The 25,309-nt window shown below is 45.4% G+C and overlaps 1 protein-coding gene across 1 annotated transcript in view; it reads left to right on the top strand.

Annotated features, from left to right (window-relative positions):
- Window positions 1-25,309, top strand: part of abca12 (ATP-binding cassette, sub-family A (ABC1), member 12) — a 50,878-nt gene that overhangs the window by 16,681 nt on the left and 8,888 nt on the right. The window contains exons 25-58 of the mRNA XM_076169823.1: window positions 185-340; window positions 505-722; window positions 1,439-2,341; window positions 2,439-2,545; window positions 3,767-3,873; window positions 4,444-4,631; window positions 4,752-4,828; window positions 5,733-5,863; window positions 7,307-7,477; window positions 8,078-8,242; window positions 8,364-8,556; window positions 8,654-8,793; window positions 9,351-9,470; window positions 9,610-9,700; window positions 10,121-10,300; window positions 10,688-11,000; window positions 12,194-12,308; window positions 12,419-12,748; window positions 12,844-12,913; window positions 13,008-13,142; window positions 13,516-13,677; window positions 13,904-14,090; window positions 14,672-14,890; window positions 15,355-15,551; window positions 16,820-16,977; window positions 17,944-18,183; window positions 18,341-18,488; window positions 18,777-19,023; window positions 19,486-19,575; window positions 20,575-20,659; window positions 20,776-20,900; window positions 21,438-21,525; window positions 22,117-22,225; window positions 23,536-23,590. Of these exons, the coding sequence (XP_076025938.1) occupies window positions 185-340; window positions 505-722; window positions 1,439-2,341; window positions 2,439-2,545; window positions 3,767-3,873; window positions 4,444-4,631; window positions 4,752-4,828; window positions 5,733-5,863; window positions 7,307-7,477; window positions 8,078-8,242; window positions 8,364-8,556; window positions 8,654-8,793; window positions 9,351-9,470; window positions 9,610-9,700; window positions 10,121-10,300; window positions 10,688-11,000; window positions 12,194-12,308; window positions 12,419-12,748; window positions 12,844-12,913; window positions 13,008-13,142; window positions 13,516-13,677; window positions 13,904-14,090; window positions 14,672-14,890; window positions 15,355-15,551; window positions 16,820-16,977; window positions 17,944-18,183; window positions 18,341-18,488; window positions 18,777-19,023; window positions 19,486-19,575; window positions 20,575-20,659; window positions 20,776-20,900; window positions 21,438-21,525; window positions 22,117-22,225; window positions 23,536-23,590 (6,020 nt within the window). The remainder of the gene's footprint in view (window positions 1-184; window positions 341-504; window positions 723-1,438; window positions 2,342-2,438; window positions 2,546-3,766; window positions 3,874-4,443; window positions 4,632-4,751; window positions 4,829-5,732; window positions 5,864-7,306; window positions 7,478-8,077; window positions 8,243-8,363; window positions 8,557-8,653; window positions 8,794-9,350; window positions 9,471-9,609; window positions 9,701-10,120; window positions 10,301-10,687; window positions 11,001-12,193; window positions 12,309-12,418; window positions 12,749-12,843; window positions 12,914-13,007; window positions 13,143-13,515; window positions 13,678-13,903; window positions 14,091-14,671; window positions 14,891-15,354; window positions 15,552-16,819; window positions 16,978-17,943; window positions 18,184-18,340; window positions 18,489-18,776; window positions 19,024-19,485; window positions 19,576-20,574; window positions 20,660-20,775; window positions 20,901-21,437; window positions 21,526-22,116; window positions 22,226-23,535; window positions 23,591-25,309) is intronic.

Raw genomic sequence — 25,309 nt, 5'->3', positions numbered from 1 at the left:
AGACATCTGCCCTTTTCATTGCTTATCACTCAATCGCATGAACACAGATTATATTTCCTTCCTTTTGTCCGTCTGAGACTTTGAACTGTTTTTCTCCTTGTTGTACTTACTGAACTGGTTTTCTCAAAACAATTACCGAGAAAGACGATGAGATGTTTGCCTTTTGTTGAATGTTCTCCTCCAGGCGAATGGTACATTGCCGTGTCATAAAGCCATCAAACTCTGGGAGCCAGTCAGGGAGGCAGCCAGGCTCAGCAATGACACCCTCAGTCGGTGGTGCAACATCAGCCTGCGTCCCGTCATAGAAGCCAATGCTGCATATGGCAACCTGAACATCAGTGTGAGTAGACAAGGAAGGAAAGTCCTAACAAACAAACCTGAGAGGAGGCATTACATGACACCATCTCATGTAGTATTGATGCTACCACTTGGGGGCAGTGTTGATTCACAAAACAATCTGCCATTATTCCTCACCTGCTTTCTCTGCTGTACTTTCTCTTGCAGCACATAGATGTTGGCCCGGCGACACTGAACGCCACAGCTGAAAGGATTGTCAGGACTCTGCGGTCTCTGTATGAAGTCTACATAAACCGCACATATGTGACAGAGCAGCTTATCATGGCCTTCGCCCATCAGCTCTCTAACCTGGGGGGCCAGCAGCTGAGCCACGAGGCTCAGCTTCACTGGCACATGCAGCTCCAGCAGCAAGAGAAGCAAGACAGGTGACTGGAGAGCTGCAGCTCAGGAGTTACTATGACGTTATAAAGAGACTCTGCATACTTTTGATTTATTATCTTTATCCTGGCCAGACTTTAATAATATGGAATTACATTAAGCTTTCCTGTTGCCAGAGCTACGCAGATTTCACTATTTGACTTATTTCACTGTTTCACAACAACGTTCAACAGAAAAACGTATTATATATATTTTTTTCCTTGACTGAGAATAGACTTTGAACCATGATTCAGCTCGCAAAGAGAAACTCCTGACATTGATTTCCGTCTATACGCCAGCTGTAATAATGAACTGGGCATAATGATAAGGATCATGTTCTGCATATTTAAAGGAATCCATCAAGTCTGACAACATGAGTAATAGATGATTGATCACAGAGGAACAATTCTAGTTTTGATTATCAAGGATGAAATGAGAAAACGAAAGGAATTATTTTAAATCATAGTGCTGATGGATGATGATTACTTCTGGTGAACATTGGGAAATTATAGCTTTGTGTGATTATTGTATTGAAGGAGCAGAACAAGTGCAAGTCAGCAATTACAATTCTGTTCTTCTTGTTCTTTTGTCCATAGAGTTGTTCTGTATCCAACATCGAAAACGTAGTTTTTCAGAGTTTTTTGCATTTTCAAATTGCCTACATGACACTAAAGCTAGAGTCTGAACTCTACCTTCACCTTCACTCTCTTTCTCTCATCTACAGCTTGGAAGACTTCAGAATGGCCTCAGAGGCGCTGCTGAGCGTGGCTCCTCACCTCCGTCCCTACATGGAAGCTATTGAAAGGGCACTGGTCCATTTCCTGAACAACTACTCTGACGCTCCAGACAATATGTCATCCCAGGATCTCTACAGGGACGCAGCCATGATCTTCCTGGCCTCCTTGAACCTCACTTCTGAAGACATCTATTCCATGATGCGGGGGAACTCCTCTGAGCTCGACGTTAAGTTCATCACTGACCTAATAATAGAATCTGTCAAACTGATGGCCGATTTGAAGATATTTGGGGATGAAACCATCAGGATCGACCTATTTGTGGAGGAAGTTTTGACATCCAATTTCACAAGACCCATGCTGCAGAAGGTGGCTGGATTGGTTGCTTGGTTCTGCTCCCCAGAAGCTTCTGGAATGCAGCTGATCACTGAGGGTCTGCCCAAGATATTCGACGTTGTCCAGTCCTGCTTGACTGCCCTGGCCCAGATAACCCAGTTCTTGCCACATATCCAGGGGCCTTTAGGACAACTACTGGTCAACATCGCCAAAACAGTCGGTGTCTGGGGTCCACTGAAATACCACTTAGGTCTCCCTCAGGATCACGTCAGATACAGACGCGAAGTCTCAATGAAGCCTCTGAGGGGTCCCGTGGACGACTTCATCGACCTGTTCTACATCGACTACCCCACTTTGCTCAGCGCCCTTGCCGTGCCGCCGACCTCAGCAGAAATACTGGAGACGGCCCACGTGTTCCTCTCCAACCCGGACTTGGGCGTAGTGATCAAGGGGGTGACTTACGGCCCCACGTGGGGCCGTAACGCCACGAGGGAAGACACGGTGGATGCCACCCTCGGGGTCCTCTCCTATTTCACCGCCCCAAACATGTTAGAAATGTAAGTAAACTCTGCCAGGATGTGAGCTGTGAAGGACGGGAAAAGAAGAACAACAGTTGAAGTCGGACCTTGTTCACCTTGTTTAATCTTCCCACAGGTCATCGATGGAGTTCCTGAGAGACGCCGTTAGTTTGCTCCCCGATGACTTCCCCTTCGCCGCATACCTTAAGAATTTCACCAGAGGTCTCGTCAATCAATCTCAAGGTAACTCTAGGTGCACTGGCTGCTCTGGTTTGGGTAGTGAGAGTCTTGTTGGATCCAGAGCAGATGCACGATGGGAAAGATTCATTTTACTGACTGATTTCTTGGTGCAGTTTTCTTCCACTCCAGTCTTGTTTGGTGTATTGTTGTGTTTGTTACACTCAAATGTCATTTTAACACCATAATCAGATTGAAATTGACATCAATTGATGTATGCGTCCTCCGAGCAACACGCCTATAGGATTAATGCAGTGACCTTTGTCCCATTTATGGATGGATGGAGGAGAGAATCACAGAGCTTGGAACGTCGCCACATTTTTTTTCTGACCTTCACAGCTCTGATGAGACCGTAAAATGTTTTGTTAACGCCGGCGTTGTTGTGATTGTACACGCGGCGTAATTCATCCCGATGACACGAGGGAGGAGACGTCGCCTCAGCTCAGCCGGAGCCCCCGAAGAGCCTCAAGGCCATATGGCTTTTTTCCAACACGAAGCCACTCAGCACCTTTTGAAATCTCATTAGCAAAATAGAATTCAGTCATTTCTCCGGCGCGGCCTCGCTTAACGCTGGCCCTCCACGTCTCTGACCTCCTTTCTAACGTGCCGCCGCTCCTGACAGCACGTAGAATCGACGTGTAAAGTGTGTGAGAGGTTACACCTTCGCTTCTCCTCAGCCTCACTCATATTCTTAGCGGCGCACACACACACACACACACACAGAGCTGTTGTAATTGCCGCGGCCTCTCAAAGTCAAAGCCCATCGAGATGAAACGACGCCATTGTCTAATTTTGGCCTAATTAAATATTCTCCCGTCACATCTCGTAGCCGTAGGTGCCGTCTGTCTTTAGGCTTGTCAGGCGCGTATTAATCCACGGCGGCGTCTCTTAGCGTTTGGCCCTTCTGGCTTTTCATCAGTTCCACCGTGCATGTTCTGCTCGCTGCCCTGGCGACGCAGACCCCTAATGGTTCTGGTCATAATGAAGCCCAGTGGGACGCCATGTTATTCTCTCACCCTTACAGATCTTGCCGTCTTCCTCTCCTGCGCTCGTCCAGCGTCTCTGGTGTGTCTTTAATAACCCCCCCCCCCCTCTCTTTCTCTCTCTCTCTCTCTCTCTCTCTCTCTCTCCCTCCCTCCCTCCCTCCCTCCGTCCCTCCCTCCCTCCCTCCCTCCCTCCCTCCCTCCCTCCCTCCCTCCGTCCCTCCCTCCCTCTCTCCCCGCACAGAGAACCTGGCCCTCCTGCATCAGACCTTCCAGACAGGCGCCACGCTCCTGCATACCAACCTGACCGACGACCGCTTCCCAGAGATATTTGGCCGCTTCAGATCCCAGGTGTCCAATCTACCTCGTCCAACTTCGCCCATTACCTTTTCACCAACAAGATCTTTTTGGATGCTATACGTTAAATCTAAAGTCACACACATATTTGATCACAGTTGACAACACAGGCGTCGGTGCACACGGATAACAAATAGCAGCTGTACTCCACGTGTGTGTGTGAGTGACAGCAGGTTCCAGGGCGGCACGTCTTTATTTGCATTAAAGTCGCTCCACACAAAAGGAAGAAGGAATATAAGGCGGTGCCAGCAGGTCTTTTTGGAGTAAATACCAAGAGCTGTTATTTAATGCCGTTGCTCAAATGCTGCACCGAATGAAAGCATTCAGTCTTTCCCACAAAACAGTGAGGGAAAGTATCAAAGGCAAAATCACAGACCAAACATTCCAGTAACACCCTGATTAAATTGCTCTTTTAGTCGGATCGTTGTTCTTTGAAGCAGGGTGAGTCAGACTTCTTTGCAGGTTTTTAAACACCAACTCCTTCCCCAACAGGCAACTTCTGATGGTACCCCAGTTTACTTTGTGTAGGTGACGCTCATACTGACTGACTGGTTTGTTGTATAGGTGTGCGACCTGGAGAGAAAGGACCAGATCGTGGCCGTGCCATTCCTGGAGCAAGGTCAGCTGTGTGACATCATACTGCCCGGCTTGCAGATCCTGATTCGGAGCCTGAGGAACATGCATAACGTGACCGAGGCCCTCTTCCAGACCATCATCGGGAACCCGAACTCCTACAATGTCCAAAGAAACTGGTACGGCGTCCTGTTTGTGTGTTTTAAAGTCAGATATTTGTATTGAAATGAACAATGCTTCCTATTGAAATGATTCTTTAATTGTTGCTCAAAGCGTTTTGTCAATGTGTGTGATTGCAGGACATCTGGCTTAAATGAAGGCTTCCACTTTAACACCAGCAGACTGAGCAATTTGGATATTAACATCACCTCCCTGGGTCAGACACACACACACACACACACACACACACAAACACACACATTTTTAGAACACATTAGAACAGTAGTACACTAAAACATTCCCTGGTTGAGAGCGGATGATCCAGCGGCGTTCCCATGACGACATTCAGCACACCAACAGCACCTCAGCCCAGATTTTTAAGTGACATTAAAACGCCATTGTGAGAAGATTTCATTTTGCAGGTGTAAAGTGTCATTAATTCACACGAGCTCCCTCCAATCATCATAAAACTGAGTACCAGCCTCTGTCTGCTCATTGTAGCACCGGAGTGAAAGAGTTATATGTGAGGTGTGTTTCTATGAGGCTATAACAGGCAGTATAACAGCTTTCATCTTGTCGCAGCAGAAGAGAAGAAGCAGAAAAGCATTCAGGGAGTCTCAAACACTCTCTTCTCTCTGTAGAGCTTTTGTCAATGTAAAATGTAAAAAAGAAAGCAAAAGAAAAAACACAGTGCCTGGAGTGTTTTCGGTGAGGAGACAAAAAGCAGGCTCTCACATCTTGTTTCCATAACAACGGGCTGCTCTTTTCAAGCTCACCTGTTGCTCAGTTCTCTCCGACGGAACGACTTAATTTGCGATGAGATTGTTCACAGATAATCCCGATTATGTCGATCCACGTGTCCCCTGGCAATTTGTCCACGTTTGTTGTTGTCTAATATTGTTAATATTTTAAGGTAATTATCTGGTATAGATATTGATAAAAGCATGGCATCTAGCTTCCTGTATCTGTTAATATAGCTCAAGTCGGTGGTTTAGGCAGAGGACTCAGTGTAGCTGTACAGTAAGGAACATTTATACAGCAGCTATTAGCAGTATTTAAAGTGTAACATAGGGGAGAAATCATATCACTAATAATTCTCTGTCGTCCTTTTGTATCCACAGGACTGGTGACGGTCGGGGGGATGCTGAGGAATAAAACTGCGTTCCTTCTTGATGTCCAGCAGCACATGGACTTAGATCCCAAGGTCCTCCACCTGCTGACTGAGACCACACTCCCAAAAGACAACTTAAAGGTCAGACCAGGGACTTCCTCAGCATGCACGCACACACACACTGTGATTGCTAAAGCAGCAGTCCGTAATGTAGAGTGTGGAACAGGAGGAGAAGATCTGATCAATTCCTTCCTCCTCCTTCCTACCTGCTGCCTCCTCCCACCAGAAATCAGAGGCATTGTTGCCCCCTTATGGTAAAAGTTGGTACTACTCACACTCAGATTCCATCAGTAGGAGGCACTACAGATATGAACACACACGTTTTATGGATTCTACAGTGCAGAAAATGACACATAGCTGTAAGTAAGAAATGTCTTTCCAATTTTCAGCAAAACATTCTGAATAAAATCCTTAATATTTTATATGATCCACCTGCATGCTGGGTGGGTGGTTGCATTCACTTTCCAGGTGGCCATATTTTTACACTTTTTGTGATTAATCGGCACGTTATATGGACTTGCACCACTGCATTGTTCCTTCATAAGACCATAATAGTAATATACATCAACTGCTACATTTAGGAAATAGGCCCAAGGGTGATGTTACATGGTGTAACCTGTCTTTTGTAAGAGCACCACACAGCCTTCAGTTAATGGCCCACATCCTGCCTAAAGATGTTTTCTGTTTAAAAAATAGTTTGACTGAAAAACACGCTATTGCAACACACACACACACTCACTCACTCACACACACACACACACACACACACACACACACACACACACACACACACACGCACACACACACACAGTGGCTTGCAACTGTACATTCGTCAGAACATAAAGGATGTAGTGGAATCGAAGTGTGTGTTCTCAAAGTCTGCACCAGCGCCTCAGCGCCCGTGTAGCGTAAATGGCAGAGAAAACCATTTAAAGAGAGTGTAATCTGTCAGCTGGCAGCCACACACACATCACTCCTCACACAGCTGAGTAACAACAGTGCACAGCCTTGTAGTTGCCCTCGCCGGCTCATAAATGGTCACGAAATTGGGACAAACTCTTTTCCATAATTGCCAAGTTGAAGAAGAGTGAAAGCTGAAGGACATTTATCATTTCACCATTTTACCCCACAGCACCAGCTTGTGTCTGTGTGTGTGTGTGTGTGTGTGTGTGTGTGTGTGTGTGTGTGTGTGTGTGTGTGTGTGTGTGTGTGTGTGTGTGTGTGTGTGTGTGTGTCTGTGTCTGTGTCTGTCTCTGTCTCCATCAAGCTGAGCATTGAGAGCTGCAACTGACAGCTGCAAACCTTAACACACACACACGTTGCGAGACAGACTGGTACTCAGTACAAACACACTATATTGAGTGGTGATACATACAGGTGATCAGTAAATTTAAGATGTAAGCTTCTCAGTTGATTAGTCAGTTTATTTAAATTGAAATTTTGATCCGAACAGACCAGAGGAAACTGGAATGTTTAGATGCAGAGCGGCTCATTAACGTTCCCGCTCTTGTTGCTTTGGAACAGATCCTGTCCTGGTTGGTCAACCTGCGTCACTGCACGTCCAGAGCCACCCTGAACATGACGCAGGCAGAGGTGACTATCTACAGGATGGTCTGCTCCATGTCCCCCCAGGAGTGGTACATCCTCACACTGCTGACCGCTCGCCATCTCAATGTGGAGAAGCTCATCTACAGGGTAAGGCTCAGTCGTTTGTCCTCCACAAAAGGCTTGAATGGACAAATGAATCGCCGTAAAGAAAAAGTGAGGTCATGTTGTTTGCGGGTCATATTGCAGTGTTACTGTTTTGAAAGATTGATATGTTTATAAAGGTTATAAATAAGCCAAATGTGTAGACGAGTGACGGACAAAGTAAACGGGAATTCTCTCTGTTGCTATTTTGACCGACATTGACCAAATAATTTCAATCTCCAGAGAGAAACCGTGAAGGAATAACAACGACATGTATCAAAAAAGTGGCAAATGGCGGAACGGATGCAATATAAAAATGTAAAACCACAATTTCCTGCTGGTATTAAACTTTAAGGAAAGCATTTTTCATTTTTGGAGATGACATTCACAATCTAATGGCTTCGCTCTCATTCAGATGAGGTTTCAGATTGAAATGCCACCTTGTAGCTCCATCCCATAATCAGCTGCTGACTACTGTATGCTCACACCACGTGTTTCCCTTCCAACGAGAGAACAATGATAATAATGAATAATTCCTTGTCAGAAGACTTTATTTTCATTGTATTATAATGCAATGTGTTCTTTCCCCCTTCGTCTGTTCTCCAGATGGTGCTGTCTGAAGAGTTGCAGAGCCTGGTGGGAGTCCTACTTCAGATGGCCCAGTTCCTAGTCGAGATGATGAACAAGCTGCTACCCGCTATTGATCAACTGCAAAGCTACCTGGTGTCCATCAATGAACTCAACCTTGGGGCCAATAGCGAATTTAGCCAGGTGAGAGACAACTACAAAACGACATTTAAGGGCAGCGTGAACACAGGGTTAATGAAGGTATTGTAAAATGGAATTGATCTCTTTTACATAAATGAAAGATATTATCTGTATTTTTCCTCAGATGGCGCGCGGACAGAGGTCCACCATCTCCAACAAAGCCACGTTTCTCACCCTCTCGCGAGCTTTGTGCAGCAACGGCATCCTGGCTCTGCTCGGCATCGGGAAGTTGTCCATATCTGAGTCAAATCCCTCGATGATCAGCGACCACCGCAGGGAGGAGTTGATCGAAAGGTTCAAGATCCCGCGCAATGCCAGTAGGTTGACCGGAGAGCCTGGTTGCATTCGAAGACAGAAGTACTTTTGTGTAGACCGCATGAAGAATGATCCTCCCCTGTTCTCTCTCTTCTCCAGCTCCCTTCTGTACAAACCTGTACCTGGACATGGTTAACACCACAGGGGGCGCCATTGCATGGGCCTTCCTCAAACCAATGCTGATGGGGCAGATCCTGTTCACCCCTGACACACCAATCACCAGGGACCTTATGGAGAAGGTAAACACCTAACTTGATTAAAGAAAGTCCCACTAACACTATCATAAAAGGGTTTCTGTAGTGTAACATTGAGTGTGATCTTAATATATTTTTGACAGCACGTTTTGTCATGCTAATGTCAGTTTTTGTGACATTGTCACAACGGCGTTACTTTGATCTTAAGCTCAAATCCTCACGTAAAGCGTTTCCTGTTTATGTTCTAAACTCTTTGATTCCTTGAGTTGACTTTGTGACTTTCACTCGAGGCAGTTTTTATTGCTTTGCCATTTCTGTTTTTCTGGGTAATGACTTCCCTCCCAGTCTACGAGCACACACACTGACATGTAAACAAACAACTTAAAAAGGTGCAGGGGTACACACATTTATTTATATGCAGCACAGTATGCCTTTGCTACTAATATTGTTTCACCTTCACAGATTTCACACACAGACGCACGCACGCACACAAACACACCAACACACACACACACGCACACACACACATACATACATACATACACACACCTCTGACCACGCCCACCTAACTTTAAATGACCTCTGTCTTTATCCTTGTTCAGGCCAACTACACCTTGCAGGAGTTTGCAGACCTAAAGCAGTACTCTGAAGACTGGATCGAATCCTCCTCCTACGTCATAAAGGCTGCGCAAATACTCACCAACACTATGCCGATGCTGCAGGTACGAAAACTCTGTACATTCCGCCCCGGTCGCCGCACTGTGAGGAAGCCTTGGAGCCTTGCGGGCTGTCAGCACATTGAATCTTGATGTTTGCGTAATGTGTCTCCTTTCAAACCCCTCCCCTCTTCCCTCCCGGCAGAATTCGCTCAGCGTCTCCTTTGTGAAAGATTTTATTGAGATGCAGACGAATATCGATGTTGCCAACATGAAAGAGACGCTCAACATCTTCTGTGAGTTTGCATTTGAAGGTCTAACTTTTTTAAGTTGCACATATTCGGGCTTTTTCGCTTTCTGCATGCAAAATGTACTCGATGTGAAAATGTGCTTTATGGCTGTTTCCATGGGTTACGGAATGATTTCCATCATGATCAAATCTCTTTATGCAGTTATATTTCATGCACTTTTGAAACAAGATTTTTAATGTGATTGCTCGGTTTTTTTTAATCCTGCTGTGGTGTCAGTATTTTTCTGATCAAAGTAAAATATAAAGTGATGATGTGCAGGCAATTTTGCTACATGGTCATGTAGTATTTAGTCAGACAGACACATCCAAGACTTTAAATTGACTTTAAATTGTATCACAGCAAAGTAACTCAACCTTCTAAAATTGTCAATTTTTTGTCTTTGTGTTTTTTGTTTTTTTCCCATAGCAAATATGACGGAACTGCTGGAGAGGAACAAGCACATACTGAAGCAGATCACCACACTGTCCACGCTGATGGTGCGCTTCTCCTCCTGCATCAAGTTCGACCGCTATCGTGCGTACGACTCCGAAGACCAACTCAATGTCGACGCCCAGACGCTGGCCAAAGAACGTAACCTTTACGCAAGTGAGTCAATGTTTGGTGTGATGGCTTTACACTAAAATGGCAACCTCAGTTCTCCAGGCCATTGGGGCGGGTCAGAAAACTGCTTTTACTCCCCATCACAGTGCTGAATGTGCCTGTCACAGTGAAGTAGCTTTTACTGCTGTGTCTTATGTTTAAAATGAATGCTGTAGGTTCATCTGTTACTGAGTGTCAAGCCAGAATGTGACAGAGGCCGGAGGTTCAGCAGTGCATTAGGCTTTCATCACTGTCTGACAAAAACAAACTCATTCCCTTTTTTTAATCTAAAAGTGTCTGTTGACATAAAGACGCTTTTGGGATCAAGCACAGGGACACAAAGTCCTTCTACTTTAAACTGTGTACATTGAGCTGGTGTGATCTCTCTTTCAGGCGTCATCTTCAAGATTCCCAAAGTTGAGGACTCGTCCCGGAAGCGCAGGTCCACCTCCTCTCTACCCCCCAAAGTTAGCTACACAATCCGTATGCACACGGACAACGTGATGCGCACAGACCGGATCCGAACCCCCTTTTACGTAAAGGATTCGCAAATCTCTGCGAGTAAGACTCTACGCTACAACCGGGGCTTCATATACCTGCAGGAGAACATCGACCGGGCCATCATCGAGACCCAGACAGGCCAGAAGCTCAGAGAAGTAGCCGTCCAGCTGCAGCCGTTCCCTTACCCCTGCCACCACAAGGACGAGTGAGTGCCTCAGATATATGGCAGACACTCAAACTGGTCTATGACATCAGTGTTGGGGATTAGTGAGCTACAAGTAGCAATCCTTAATCCAACTACACAACCCATACACACTGCTACTAATGACTTGCTTTGTAGCTTTTGTCATTATGCCACAGAGAGTAACACAGATTTTCACGTTGATTTAAACATCATTCGCACACTTTTTTTGCCCATTTGCTTTGTAACTATTCAATGTTTTGCCTTTAAAATTAGCTTCAGTGTCTTTTGCTTGTGGTGTAGCTAACTAGTAACTAGTAGTTGGCTACACCGAGGAAAGCTAGCCAGCAAAGACTTGAAGATGTTTCACCTCTGGTCTTAAGGGCTTCTTAAGTTCTGAAGAAGCTGAAGAAGAACTGAAGAAGCCTTTCGGAAGAGAGGCGGAGCGTCTTCAAACCTTTACTAGCAAACCTTTCCTTGGTGTAGCTAACTACCTTCCAAAGCTACATTTTCACATTAGCCTCCTCAGCTGTGTGTATCCGTCCCTACAGAGAGTCGGTGAGTCGACAGTCGTGGAAAACGTTTCACAGGAAGATTATCTGAGCACCCTGGGCGTGAATATTCATTCCTGCCGTTCCTTTGTTACTGAATATCATCCGCCCACACTCACACATGCCTTTAAGGCTTTTAATAACGTCTACAGAGAGTGTCCCTCATCTTTGCCGTGTACATCCACTCCAACGGGCGTTTAGCATCAATGTGAGTTTACTTTGTTTTCAGTAAATCACACTCGGATGTAACGCTTGTTTTCGTGTCGCCCTGGAGTGTCGATATCTCAGCAGCACTGACAGACTCTGGCTGGCCGCCTTCAGTCCAAGTATGAGATACGGCGTCCCTCGCCTCTCTGTCGTTGTGATTTATTACTCAACAACATAATTCCCCATACAATAGCGGTGAAATATTGCTCTGTAGTAAAAGAAACGGCCGGCACTACATTCCCGTGTCCAGATATTGTATGATTAGGCCCAGAAATAAATTTGTTTATTTCTGGTCGACACAAGCAGAGAGACTTGGTTGTCGCCTTGTGTTGCCGTTTCATTACTGCACATCTGCTCTTTATCTCAGCTTCTCTGTCAAGCCGCTGCCGAATGTTAGGTGGACATTTTGTAATTTGCTGTCACACTGAACATGTCGTTTGTCGTCTCCGTGCTTCCCAGGTACATGAACGCCGTCTCCGTCGTGTTCCCTATAATGCTCATGACGGCCTGGGTGCTGTTTGTGGCCGACTTTGTGAAGAAGCTGGTTCACGAGAGGGAGCTAAGGCTGCACGAGGTAAGGCCAGGAAATGTAAATCAAAAGTCTGGAGGTGAAGGATCGTCCCCAAACCCTCAAGAGGTAAATTAATTTCTCATCTATTCGGATTATCGTTGCCTTGCCAACAGTACATGAAGATGATGGGAGTCAACCCACTCAGCCACTTCTTTGCCTGGTTCGTGGAGTGCGCCTCCTACCTGTTGCTGACCATCATTATACTCACGCTGCTGATGAAGCATGGGCTCATCCTGGCCAACAGCGACGGCTTCCTCCTCTTCCTCTTCTTCTGCGACTACGGCTTGAGCATCCTTGCCTTCAGCTACCTGGTCAGCTCGTTCTTCGACAAGACGTACATCGCCGGCCTGAGCGGCAGCCTCCTTTACATCCTGTGCTTCTTCCCCTTCATCGTGGTCATGTCCATGGAGCAGGGGCTCTCGCTCGCCCAAAAGAGCGCCCTGGTGAGAGAACAGAGCACAGCGGCGGCGGTGGTGGTAGAGCTGCCTGCATGGCTTTTGGTGTTGTTGTCCTCACTCTCGCCTCTTTTCCCTCACAGAGTCTGTTCTCCCCGACATGCTTCAGTTATGCCAGTCAGTATATTTCCCGATACGAGGCTCAAGGAGAAGGTATGAGCATTTAACATCAAACAAACTCTCTGTGTTCATTGTTGTATTATTTAGTTCGCTGAGGCGCAGCTAAATCTGTTACTTCTCTTCTCAGGAATTCAATGGAGCAACTCGTACATCTCCCCCATTGCGGCAGACACGGCCTCCTTCGGTTGGCTTTGCTGGATGATGGTCATCGACTCCATCCTCTACTTCATCATCGGTGGTTACATCCGCATGGTCTTTCCAGGTAAACCTCAACGCGTCTTTTAAGGAAGAAAATTCGTCCATTTCTGTATTTGTCTGGTTTTCCCGCCGGTCAGTGAGCAGGAAGTAGAGCTAGACTGACCTGACATACGTTTATCCAAAATCTCTGCGGCCAGTTTGCTGGCTTGTGTTGACACCCATCCAGTTAATTAAACTCCAGCAGCTGAGGCTACATGTGGAGAGGATGTTGCTCCTGCTCCAGCTGGAGTCACACGGGAAAAAGCCAAAACCTCCCAAAATGAACGTCTGTGGCTACTTCTTGCTCTGCTTCCATTTCAGATCTCAGCAGATGCTCTTATGCCGCTTTGTGTTTGCTAGTGCATTCTCTTTGTAATCTTGTTGCTTTTGCCCATCAGGAAAATACGGCATTCCAGCTCCATGGTACTTCCCCTTCAAAGCCTCCTTCTGGAAGGAACTGTGCTGCATCACCAGGCGTTCCAGGACAGAGGGCAGAGGACTCCTGTTCACCAACTTCCTGCAGAGAGACCTGTCCATCTTCAACGATGACAAGGGCAAAGGTAGAGGAAACGGAAGCGATATTGTATTTTCCAGCGGCAAAATAAGCGGCGCCGTCTCCTGGGTGTTTATTCTGCTGAAGCGAGGGCGCGTCCCCTCTCTCAGGGTCTCCGTCCGTCATCTCCCACTCCCTGTTTCCTTTGTGTTCCCTGCCCCTTTTAGCGTGATTGACAGTTTCTTTCTCGGTCTCCCTCTCTCTCTCTCTCTCTCTCTCTCTCTCTCTCACAGGCGAGGACATCTTCTCCCCCGTCCAGGCCGGCGAGGATTTCTCTCGTCTCCCAGTGGGCGTCGGCCTCCACGGTCTCACTAAGATCTATGGCGACCGAGTGGCCATTCAAAACCTGAATGTTTCCTTCTACGAGGGCCATGTCACCTCACTGCTGGGTCACAATGGAGCCGGGAAGACCACCACCATGTACGCCACTGCTATTGCTGTATCCGTGTGTGTTTTAAGCAAATATAGCATGCATGTTATTGTGATTTCTAGGCAGTAGAAAAGTTATGAAAAAGTCTTCGAATTCAACTGCCAGCAATGTGTAAAAGCCCTCTATGCTTTTCTCTGTCGTGGAGCAAAACAAGCGACTTCTTCTTCCCCTGACTGACCTACTTTACCAGAAAAGTGCTGCAAACAGAGAATACCTAACAGCCACCCGTCAAGCTTCAAATATGGTGCCCCAAATATAGAGCCCTAAAAGACAACAAGAACACGGCTAACAGTCTTTCTGTGGTCAAACCGTCCACATTTAAGACCTTGAAAGGACAGGAGGACTGTGAGTCATGTTATGTGAGTGAAGGAAAGCCTGTGAGCAGAGCTGATGCTCAGCTTAGTGCTGCGGAAATTACAAGAGACCATTAATGCTGATCAGGCTGATCAATGATGCACTTTGAGAGCCGGCAGACTGATGTTTATGTTTTCTCTCTATTCTTTACTGGCAACACACTCTTTAGAATGAGATTAACTTGTATTTTTGTTGGATTGTCCCGCTCTGCGTCCAGGTCCCTCCTGACCGGCCTCTTCGCTCCATCCTCGGGCACCATCGAGGTCTACGGCAGAGACATGCAGGACAACATCGACGACGTCCGCAGGGAGCTCGGCGTGTGCATGCAGTACGACGTCCTGTTTGACCACATGACCGCCAAGGAGCACCTGCTGCTGTACGGCCAGATCAAGGCCCCCAACTGGTCACGCATGGAACTGCGTGAGCAAATCCGCTCGTGAGTGCCCAGCATCCTTTGCGTGTGCCTGCAGCGATAACATTTTATTAGTATTATTGATATGGTTCACAATCTCTGTTTTTAAGACATTGTGAAAGAGTATATCAGTTGATGACGTGTTGCGCCAACAATAAAATATGTGAAGGGCTTATGAGAGTTTAACAATCACTGCTACCCGGTGCTTAACAACTCTGATTCATTGCATAATAACAATAAAAAAAATTAATAGGAAAGATTTAAATGTGCTTGTAGTCAAACACATTTTATTGTTTTACTTGTAATTTATAGTTATGGCTTTGCATTTGTCCTAGATTTGTAATCTGTGGTTATAATATTTATGTAGTAATTGTGGAAAACGTGGAAATGAGCACCGAGATTGATGTGATAGCCAGAAACCAAATTGTAATTGCATGAAATCAATCTGTTAAGTTGAAATTGAACATTCTCTGTCTCCTTCTCCCCAGTATCCTGGAGGAGACGGACATGTACGCGCACCGACACAAGCGGGTGGGCACCCTGTCAGGCGGCATGAGGCGCAAGCTGTCAATCTCCATCGCCTTCATTGGGGGCTCCCGTCTGGTGGTCCTGGATGAACCCACCACAGGAGTAGATCCCTGTTCCAGGCGCAGCATCTGGGATATTGTTATCCAGAACAAGAAAAGTAAAAGTTACACAGACACACACACACACACACACACACACATGCCTCACATCTATCCCGGCCCAAAATTGTACTGATTTAAATCCGATGGCTTTGTTTTATTAGTTCTTATTACTTCTATATTTTTTACTTAATTGGGAACGACACCACCACACACCCGCCTACAGTACCTTCTGTGCCCACCAGGAGGCTGCGGCCCAAACTGAGACACTGATCTGTCATCAAGAGCTCAGAGAAGTCACAAATGAAACCCAAGCCACTGTCATTTTAAGTACTGCTGCTACTCCTTTTATCGTAATAGAAAAAAAGAAGAAGAAATAAATTCAGTCAGTTTAGAGTGAACCACATGGTAATGAGTTACACTGCATTTCCAGCCTCATTTCACAGTTTGGTGAGTAAGTATAAGTCTGTTCCTGATACTCAACTTAACACATTATTATTCAGATTCTGCCATCCAAACGTTTGTTCCCCTGCAGTGCTACAAGGAAACATTTCACTTCCTTCTCAAACTAATCACTGCAGGCCCCACACACATTCGCGTTTCCGAACAGGGAAAACAGGAGACGAGCAGGAACACTGTGATCCTGGAGCCAAGCCTGTGGGGCTTCTCCATTTATCAGGCACCTGACTTTAAATTTAGCATATTATTAAGCAGAAATAGAGATAGAAATACTTCTTCATCAGCTACCCACTGCAGCAGTGGCAGTAGAGTCTTTAAATAGACTAAATATGTGGATCTCAAAATATTCCAAAGTGAAAACAGCCAAAACTTTTCTGTTGATGTTTTCACTTGCCACTAAAACGTGCCTTTGGTCATCTGATCTTAAGTGGACCACTTGAAGTAAAATCTAAATTAAATCCAGGCTAACCCATAAACACAACGAGGGTGCACTTTGCAGCATGTATAGGAGTTCTATAGGAGAACTGTGGATGAACGCTGTTTCCCAAACAGTATTCCGGTCTCAAACACATACACCCACTGGAGACTTTCTCCTCATATAATGTAACAAATCAAGGCCTAAAGTTAATTGGAATCAGCAATGAGCGAGTGCTCTATTGACTCACAAACATTGATTGTAAGACTCTCTTGTCCATTTGGTATCTATCGGTTTAAATGGGCTATTAAACATGAGCTTGTTAATGTCAAAATCATTGAATAAGCTTCCTTCGTAGGGCCCACAAATATTAAACGATGCCCAGTGCAGCTCTGACCTGGAAACTAATTCAGATTTGTGTACGTGTGTGTGTCTGTGTGTGTGTCCTGTCAGGCCGTACCATCATTATGTCCACCCACCACCTGGATGAGGCTGAAGTACTCAGTGATCGCATCGCTCTCTTGGAAAGAGGAGGATTGAAATGCTGCGGATCCCCCTTCCACCTTAAGGACAAGCTGGGTCAGGGCTACAAACTCACCCTCACCAAGAAGGTACAACCTCAGCGCCACCCTGTTACTCTCCACAGATGAAATGTAGCAAACGGGACAGAATGATGATGATGGTGGTCGTCAATTCATCGCACGATCTGTCACACACTGAACTCGATATCGTACAATCTGATCAGATCACACAGCACAGATTTTATGGTATCGATCTCAACGAACAAATCCAATCGCTGTTGTCACACATTTTTGCAGGAGGCATCATTTGTTCTCCTGTCGTTTTAAGAGACAGGTTGGTGGAGGTTTGCCACACAAAAACCAGGGCTAAGCAAAATGATAAAGGAGCAATTCAAAACAAATTTCAGCAAAAAGCATGACAAAGCAAAGGATGTCTTTAGGGAATATGTCATGTTTATATGCCATGAGAGCATATTCACGTGACAGCACTGGATTGTTGGCTCCCGAGCTCAGTGGTAACATTTTATTGTACTGCGTCTATTGAATGTTATCAGGCACAACCTGATCGCAGCAGTGAGAAAATAACTTATTTTCTATTTGATTGAAAAGATAAAGCGACAATGACAAAACATGGACACTGTGGCTGGCATTCTTATTTCAATGTAGATCATAGATTACTGCAGCATATCTGCACAGTTCATGTCCAGATAAATGTTTATCTCGCTCACATTCACTGCCAGCGTTCAACACAATACAAATTGGAATTGAGCGATTTGTATCAGATATTTAGAAAACTGTCAAAATGGGTAAAGTCCAGACTCTGCTGCTGACTGACTGACTGACTGACTGACTGACTGACTGACTGACTGCTGGAAACTGTTCCACACATTTGCAGCACCCACTCAGTTGCTTTCCTGAAGGTGTTTTGTTAATACTGTTGTAAATCCAGTATTGCATTATTACTATTATTTTGTTCTTGAATAACTCTACTGAAGAAATTATAATATTCAAGGTCCAAGAATGTTTCTAACTTCCTTGCCTGCTCTCCTGTTTCAGACACAGAACACAGTAGAGTCTGCAGAGCGCGTTGACAATGCTCAGCTGAAGGACTTCATCCGAGCCCACATACCTGAAGCGCACCTGAAGGAGGCCCAGGGCAGTGACCTGGTCTACTCGCTGCCCCCCTTCACCTCCGTGAACGCATCGGCATACCGCTCTCTCCTTACCGCACTGGACGCCAACCTGGATTCCCTACAATTGGGCTGCTATGGCATCTCTGACACCACCCTGGAGGAGGTATGGCCAGACATTGTCTGTCATAGTTAATCATATACATTGATAGAATTCATAGGATACCACCTTTCTCTAAGTATATGTCCTCAGTTACCTTCTCATTTAACAGTGGGAGGATTTAAAGATGATTTGATCCTAACATTTCTTTTGGTACCTACAGGTGTTCCTCCAGCTAACCAACGGATCCACAGACTCTGGGGGCGACGACGGCACCCTGTCCATATCGGAGAATATTTCTGATACGGGCTCCATTGACAGTTACCCTGAAAACCTCGATGGCGGCAACTCCAGCTTTGGTGATAAGATCAGTAAGTTTGCTCCAAGGCCATCTTCATCTTAATGGTATCTTCTGTCCTTCCTCATTTCTTTATCTGATATCCCCACCTATGAAAAAAAACACATTATCAATTAAAATACATTATATTCAGTTACCTTACATTATATTTTTCATATTTAATATTTCACTTACAGTATTGAATGTCCCTAATACTCATCTGACCTAGTTCTATCACCTGCTAGCTCCTAGGCAAGTTTAGTCCAGAAAAGTAAAAGAAAGTTACTGCAAAAACTATCCAACCCTTTTCCAATATGTCCAGCCCTGTCAGGTTCATCCACGGTGAGCGGCATGGCCCTGCTCTGGCAGCAGATTGTGGCCCTGATGATCAAGAGGTTCCACCACAGCCGTAGGAACTGGAAGGGCATGATATCTCAGATCCTGCTCCCTGTCTTGTTCGTCGTGTTTTCTATGGGCATGGGATCCATCAAGAAGGACATACGGCACTATCCGGACCTCGAGCTCAGTCCAGCACTCTACAACATCGGACCAAGCTACTCTTTCTTCAGGTCAGACTCCATAGAACGGGAGAAGAGTACAGGGGTGTGGATCTGAAGTGAAGTTATCTTGTCAAACAGTACTACCATAATGTCCTGAATGTTTATTTATCTGTGTACCTTTGGAGATTAAAGGTGAACAACCAACATGGGAAGTTAGATGTCCTGACTCTCCATTCATCTTCCCACTCTCTCACAGTAAAGGGCCTCAGTTAAATCACTAATTGGGTCTCTGTGGCCATTTTATTCCCAACGACCTTTGTTGGTAAACTGCTCGTAAGTGAGCTCCCTGACTCAGAGAGGCTTGATAAATGCAGGTTCTTTCTTAGCCCCTAAACACCAACACTGATTCCAATAATTAAATTCTGTAGAGCCATGCATAATGTAAAAAGCTTGTGTTTGAGTTGAGGTCATACCATTGAATTCTGCTGTCACCACTCAGCCCAACCTTTGTGTTTTTTCTTGACTCAACAGTAATCAGAATCCAAACGCCAGCCAGTTGGAGGATGTTATGATGTCATTCCCTGGGATGGATAACACCTGCATTGACAAACCTGACAAATCGTATGTAAACCTCAAATGACCGCTGTCTTCTTACGAACACTGTGTCCCTGCATAGCCCCTTTAAATTCTATCCTTCCTGGTAACTATTTGGGGTATTTTTTTGCATTGTCATTCCTTCAAATCCTCCTTTTTCATTTCACTGGTCTGTTGTTCTCTGTATTTCCCTGCTGTTTCTGTGCCACACGTGTGGCTTAAAGCCTGGAGCAGGAATCTGCTTTGTGAGCATCATTTGTATTCTTTAAACACCCATGTTTATAGGGGAGGGTTTCTCCTTACTGGCACTCAAATCAATGTTGGCACTCATGAGGCAGACCTGAGAGGCCTTTTAAAAGTCCCTGCCAGAGAGGGAGGGAGAGAGAGAGAGAGGAGAGAAGGAGGGAGAGAGAGAGAGAGAGAGACTTGTGGCCCAAAAATGCCTCCATGTTATGCTCATGATGCCCTTTGAGCAATCACTTGAAGAGTGCTGATTTCTTCTAAGCCTTTCTGAGTATGGAAATTTCTCCCAATCTGTCCTTCTACTTTGACATTTGGCAATGATGAGAATTTTTAGATGATTCTATGTATCGTACCTCTTCATATAGCTGGTCACTGTGAATGTTTAGCATTCAATCAAGGTAATATTATGGTATCTTTATGAGTCAGTGTCCTAGTTGCTACGATTCATTGGATGTGTTGCTAAGTGCTGTCTCAGTATATTAATAGTAAATAACTGAATAATAAAAAGTATAAAAAATAATAAAGCCCTAACACATTCTATGATCCAGCACATATTAAATAGCTTTGAAAGCTCTTTGAAAACAACATCAGACCAATGTTTAGCTTTAAATCTCACAAAAGGAGGCCAGTAGCAGCACAGGCGACGGCTGATGTTGCCTTGTCTTTCTTTTAATCTCTTCCCTTCTTCTGAGTTGTGTCTAACACCTTCAGCACTATGCTGCCCCGGAGACTCCTATCGTTTGAATGAAACAGCATTTAACTTTATGAATATTTCTTTTTAAGCGTCTGCACAAGAAGCTCACAGTGGACGTCCAAAGGGAACAGCACGGGTCGCTTTAGTGTCTGCAGGTGCACCCAGAAAGAACAGGTGATACTCAGTCACTATGTGTATATCTGTGTGTGTGTGGAGTTTTTATGTCTTCATGTGCACATATGTGTTAGAGAGAGGATGTCTGATGTGTTTGTACCGTTCATCTACTGCAGATTTGTTCTGACCACTACCAGCCCCCCCACAAGCAGATCCCCTCCTCTCAGACTGTGTATAACCTGACAGGCTTCGACATGGACAACTACCTGGTGGCCACAGCCAACGACTTCATCAGGAACAGGTGAAGTGCCGACAGTATTTCCACTCCATAAATCACAACATGCAGATTTTCACTACGGCAGTTATGACAATAGGCAAACCGTCAAATAAGCATCGTCCAAAAAATACGAGCTCTGCGTTCAGTTTGCCACACTGCTGATAACTTGGATCCGTTTCCTGCTAACAAACAAGTATTCAACTATTCAAACGGTACACGCCGACACAGGTTAATAGTTAATAATGAGGGAATTAAGCCGCAATCAAAAGTAAACTAAGAACTCAGTATTACTTAATGTTTCCAGGCACCATTTTCAGATGTCATTTTCTTGTTTCAGTGGCCATGGTCACACTATTCCTTCCCTTTGTTGTTCAGTTCATTACAGCCAAATGTGTATTAACAAGCTGATTGCTTTCCTGCCAGTGTGGTTATGGGTTTAGATGATTTTACGTTTAATCCTCAGAAGGGTATTTGCCTTGACTGAATTAAGTATAGGGTGTTATATCAAACGTCTCGGTTGAATTTAGTGATTGATTGATCAGTTTAATCTATTGTTTTCAGGTATGGTGGCTTTGTCTTTGGCATGCCACTTCCTGCAGGTTTACAAATGGATCTGAAGACGCCACCCAAAAACAGAACCCTGTCTAAGGTAACTCTCTCTCTCTCTCTCTCTCTCTCTCTCTCTCTCTCTCTCTCTCTCTCTCTCTCTCTCAGTGGCTGAAAGTTAAAGCCTCACATATGAATTGTTTGTGTATCATCTTCAAGCATGCAGATGTTCCCTGCTCACATTCCCCAGCCCAGGAAGCAGGAATTCAAGCTATTTGGATTCTGGATGTTCCCTCCAATCTGTCCGCCTGCTTCTCTCTCTCACCAACTCTCTCTCTCTCCCCCTCTCTCTTTCTGCCACTCCCTCTCTCGTTCCCCCCTCTCTCTCTCTCTCTCTCTCTCTCTCTCTCTCTCTCTCTCTCTCTCTCTCAGTGGCTGAAAGTTAAAGCCTCACATTTGAATTGTTTGTGTATCATCTACAAGCATGCAGATGGCGCTGCGCCGACACCATCAGTGTCGTCGTTAACGTGCTATACTGCAGCACTTCTGCCGCCGTTTAAGTCTCCAGTTGTCTTCAGATGACGACACCTGTGTTTATTGTGTCTTTAAGGTCTCGCCTATAAAATGTTTGAAAAGAATGATATTATAAAAGTGTGAGTGAGTGTGTGTTTGTGTGTCGTCTACGCGAGTGTAGGTGTACTACAACCCCGAGGGCTTCCACACCATGCCAGCATACTTAAACAGCCTGAATAACTTAATCCTACGCTCCAATCTGCCAGCTGACAAAGATCCTCGGAAATATGGTGAGTTTCCACTCCAGTGTTTGCATGAAATATGTGGAGGAGAATCTGCTGCACTTGTCAGGAGCACGACAACACACCCAACCAGACTGAGACTCCACAGTTACACAAATGCTAGAAACAAAAGCAAAAACAACAACAATTACATTGGAATTTAGTTTACATGTCAGTCTTATTGTTGTTGTTTATCTTAATTCGCTGTTTATTCCTGAGTCTGTCTTAGTCTCTTGTTTGATTTCATTTGTCTTAAGGGTCAATAACTGTTGCATAGTAACCATAAAACGGTGAAAAACATTCTGCGAAAAATGTATCACAATAACTACTTTTCCATAGATTTGCCCTTGTCTGTTGCACCACTCTGTGTGCTTCAGGTACCGGCTGGTGGTCCACACACCCCCATGGTTTAAACTATTGATATTAGGATGAAAATTGTGAATTCTTGACTTCTTTCTTCTGTGGTTCTTTCCGTATTATTTATTTATCTATTGTGGGAGGCTGCAGACGCCCAACATCTGCCTGTGTTTGGACAGGAGTGATCATTTTCATACTGAAAACACAGCGTAAGGTTGGAAACAAAGCAGACGAGGATTGTGCAATATTAGCACGATGCTGGTGCTATCTTAACAGCCATTTTGCATTCGCATCAAGAAACAAGTGTGCAGTGATGAGTCATTGCAGTGGGTTAAAGCCAGGGGGAGCTGTGTGTCCTCAGTATCACCTCACTATGCACAATGAATACAGATGACTGAGGAAACTACACTATGGGACCCAGGCTCACTTCCAAGACACACACACACACACACACACACACACACACACACACACACACACACACACACACACAAGCTCATAAAAACACACATATACCCAGGTTCAGGCTTAGACACAGAATTTATTCCCCTCTGGTCAATAAGAGTGCTCGGGGGTCGAGTGGAATCATTTATATGTTACCTGTAAACTCACTGGTGGGGCGGCTGCAGGAGCTGAGGGGGGGGGGGGGGTCGGGGGGTCCGGGGCTGAGGGTGGGGGAGGTTGTGGGAGATTGCTTTTCAAGGTGATGGTTTATCTGTCACAGGTGAAGCTCTAAACCTCACGTGGTCAGCTACATCATTTCTCCATCTCTGGTTTGTAGCAGAGATCACACACACCAGTAGTCTGCTGGGATAGCCCATATGTGTGTGTGTGGGATAGAGATGCCCTTCCTTTGTCTGCACGGGCAAATTGATTTGTCCTAAACTCCATTGTGTCCCAGTACAACGTTACTCATCTCTACCTTGTCTTGTTTTTAACACAGCTCTTTGTTTTCTTTGCAGCCATTTCAGTCTCCAGTCACCCCTATTTCGGCCGAGTGGATGAAGAAGATGCCATGTAAGGACCTGCAACAATATCTATGGTTGTCTGTGCTCGTCCGTCCGATCCGTGAGATGATTCCATAGTTATCAAAGTCATAATGGCCTGAGGTTTGGTCTGAAGGTCCTGACAGCGTTATTTAACCCTAACTGATTTCCCCTTAGCTGGCAGTATTGATCAGAGGCTCAATATAATGGGTGTTTAGCCTAAACGTGTCAGAGAGGTAGATTGATTCTACCTCACTTCCCAAAACGAGTCTGTTGCTCGTGTGTGCTCTGCCACGCATATACGCAAACTTGTGAGTGTTGCAGGAGATCAGATCAAGTAAATCAATGGGAGATAAAAAAAGGCCCTGTTAGCACTACCGACCTCACTGAGTGTTTACTGGCCTTCAGGTACCCTATGCTTCTCTTCTTGATGGGCGAATTACCTCCTTCATATTTCGTTTCCCCGCTTGTTGTATTGATTTGGCCCGAGCTATGTTAGAGATACCAAACGTCCGATCCTCACAGCGTGCCGATGTTGCTCACGGGAAACATTCTTAGGATATCTCGGTCATATTGATAACGAGCCTGCTGAGTAGCTGCTGCTCCCACCGACTCATCTTCCCAATTGTGGCCGATTGGAGAATGCTTACGGCCCCCGTACGCTTAAAATATGTAAACGATGAAAGAACAGTCCGGTGAACACGAGGGAGATCACTGCTCTAAGAACCGGAGGGGTTTGTTTATGCTAGACCGTGCCACTAGGGGGCGCAGAATGGTCACAAGGTTTACAGTCAAGAGAGGGACAGGCTGCCAGTGGCTATAGTAATTAAAAAAGAAGGGAAAGGTTTGGAGAGAGTAGCACACTTCAGGGGATGAAGACAAAAGGACACATCAGTGAACCCGTCCCTGAATACTGCGCGCTGTATCGTCATTAAGAACCGTCGACTTTTGTCCTTTTTCTGTCTGATGCCTCCTGGGCTGTGATTAATTCCAAATACCACATCGTTGTTGCATCACCAGTGAGGCGCCGGTGGGCAGAGCTCAACCGTTCGTGTTACATTCGGACCAATTACGGCCAAGAGAGGGACGTAGAAAAGACACAGTAGGACAGAAGATGAAGAGATTCACCCCCGAGCCTGAGTCGCAACTTGTTGAGTCTTGCAGAAACGTCTCAATGTCCCAACAGAGTTAAAAACGTGCGGGTGACGGGTGTTGTGTAGAGGAACTGATGGCTTGTTTGGTATTTAGTCAGTTTGCTTTTCTCCCCTGTCTCTCATGGGCTTGACATCATTTTATCCTCACTGCAGCGTCACGGTCACACTCCAGCGGTGTTCGTCTCTGCGTGACACAGCGGGGTTCCATCGGCAGTTATTACCTTGTCAGTGCCGGGACACGGGCGTCTCTCTTTTAAAAAAAGCTGTTTATTATTAATGCCGTTCCATTTATTGTGAGCCTGGCAGCAGTTCACATGAGTCAGGTCTCTGCAGGCAACAATAAGAAGCAGTTTGGAGGTGGACATTGAAACTGGTGTCTATATCTTATCACACATCATCACATATTGTCTCATTTAAAGAAAGCATTGCTGTGATTGTGAGTCTGCAGCCACTGTAGCCCCGCTGCCTCCTTACCCATGGAAGAAATTAAATTAAGGAAACAAAGCAGAGTTGTTAACCAACCATGAATATCGATGATGATCCGCACAAACAGAGCTGATGATGATGATAATGCTGTTGTTGTTGTGGCCGCTGAA

Source organism: Genypterus blacodes, unplaced genomic scaffold (genome assembly GCF_046128005.1).
Source record: "Genypterus blacodes isolate CSIRO-AG114 ecotype Tasmania unplaced genomic scaffold, CSIRO-AGI_Gbla_v1 ptg000214l_1, whole genome shotgun sequence".
NCBI lineage: Eukaryota > Metazoa > Chordata > Actinopteri > Ophidiiformes > Ophidiidae > Genypterus > Genypterus blacodes.
Note: the sequence above shows the minus strand (reverse complement) of the source record. Positions and strands in the feature narration are given on the sequence as shown.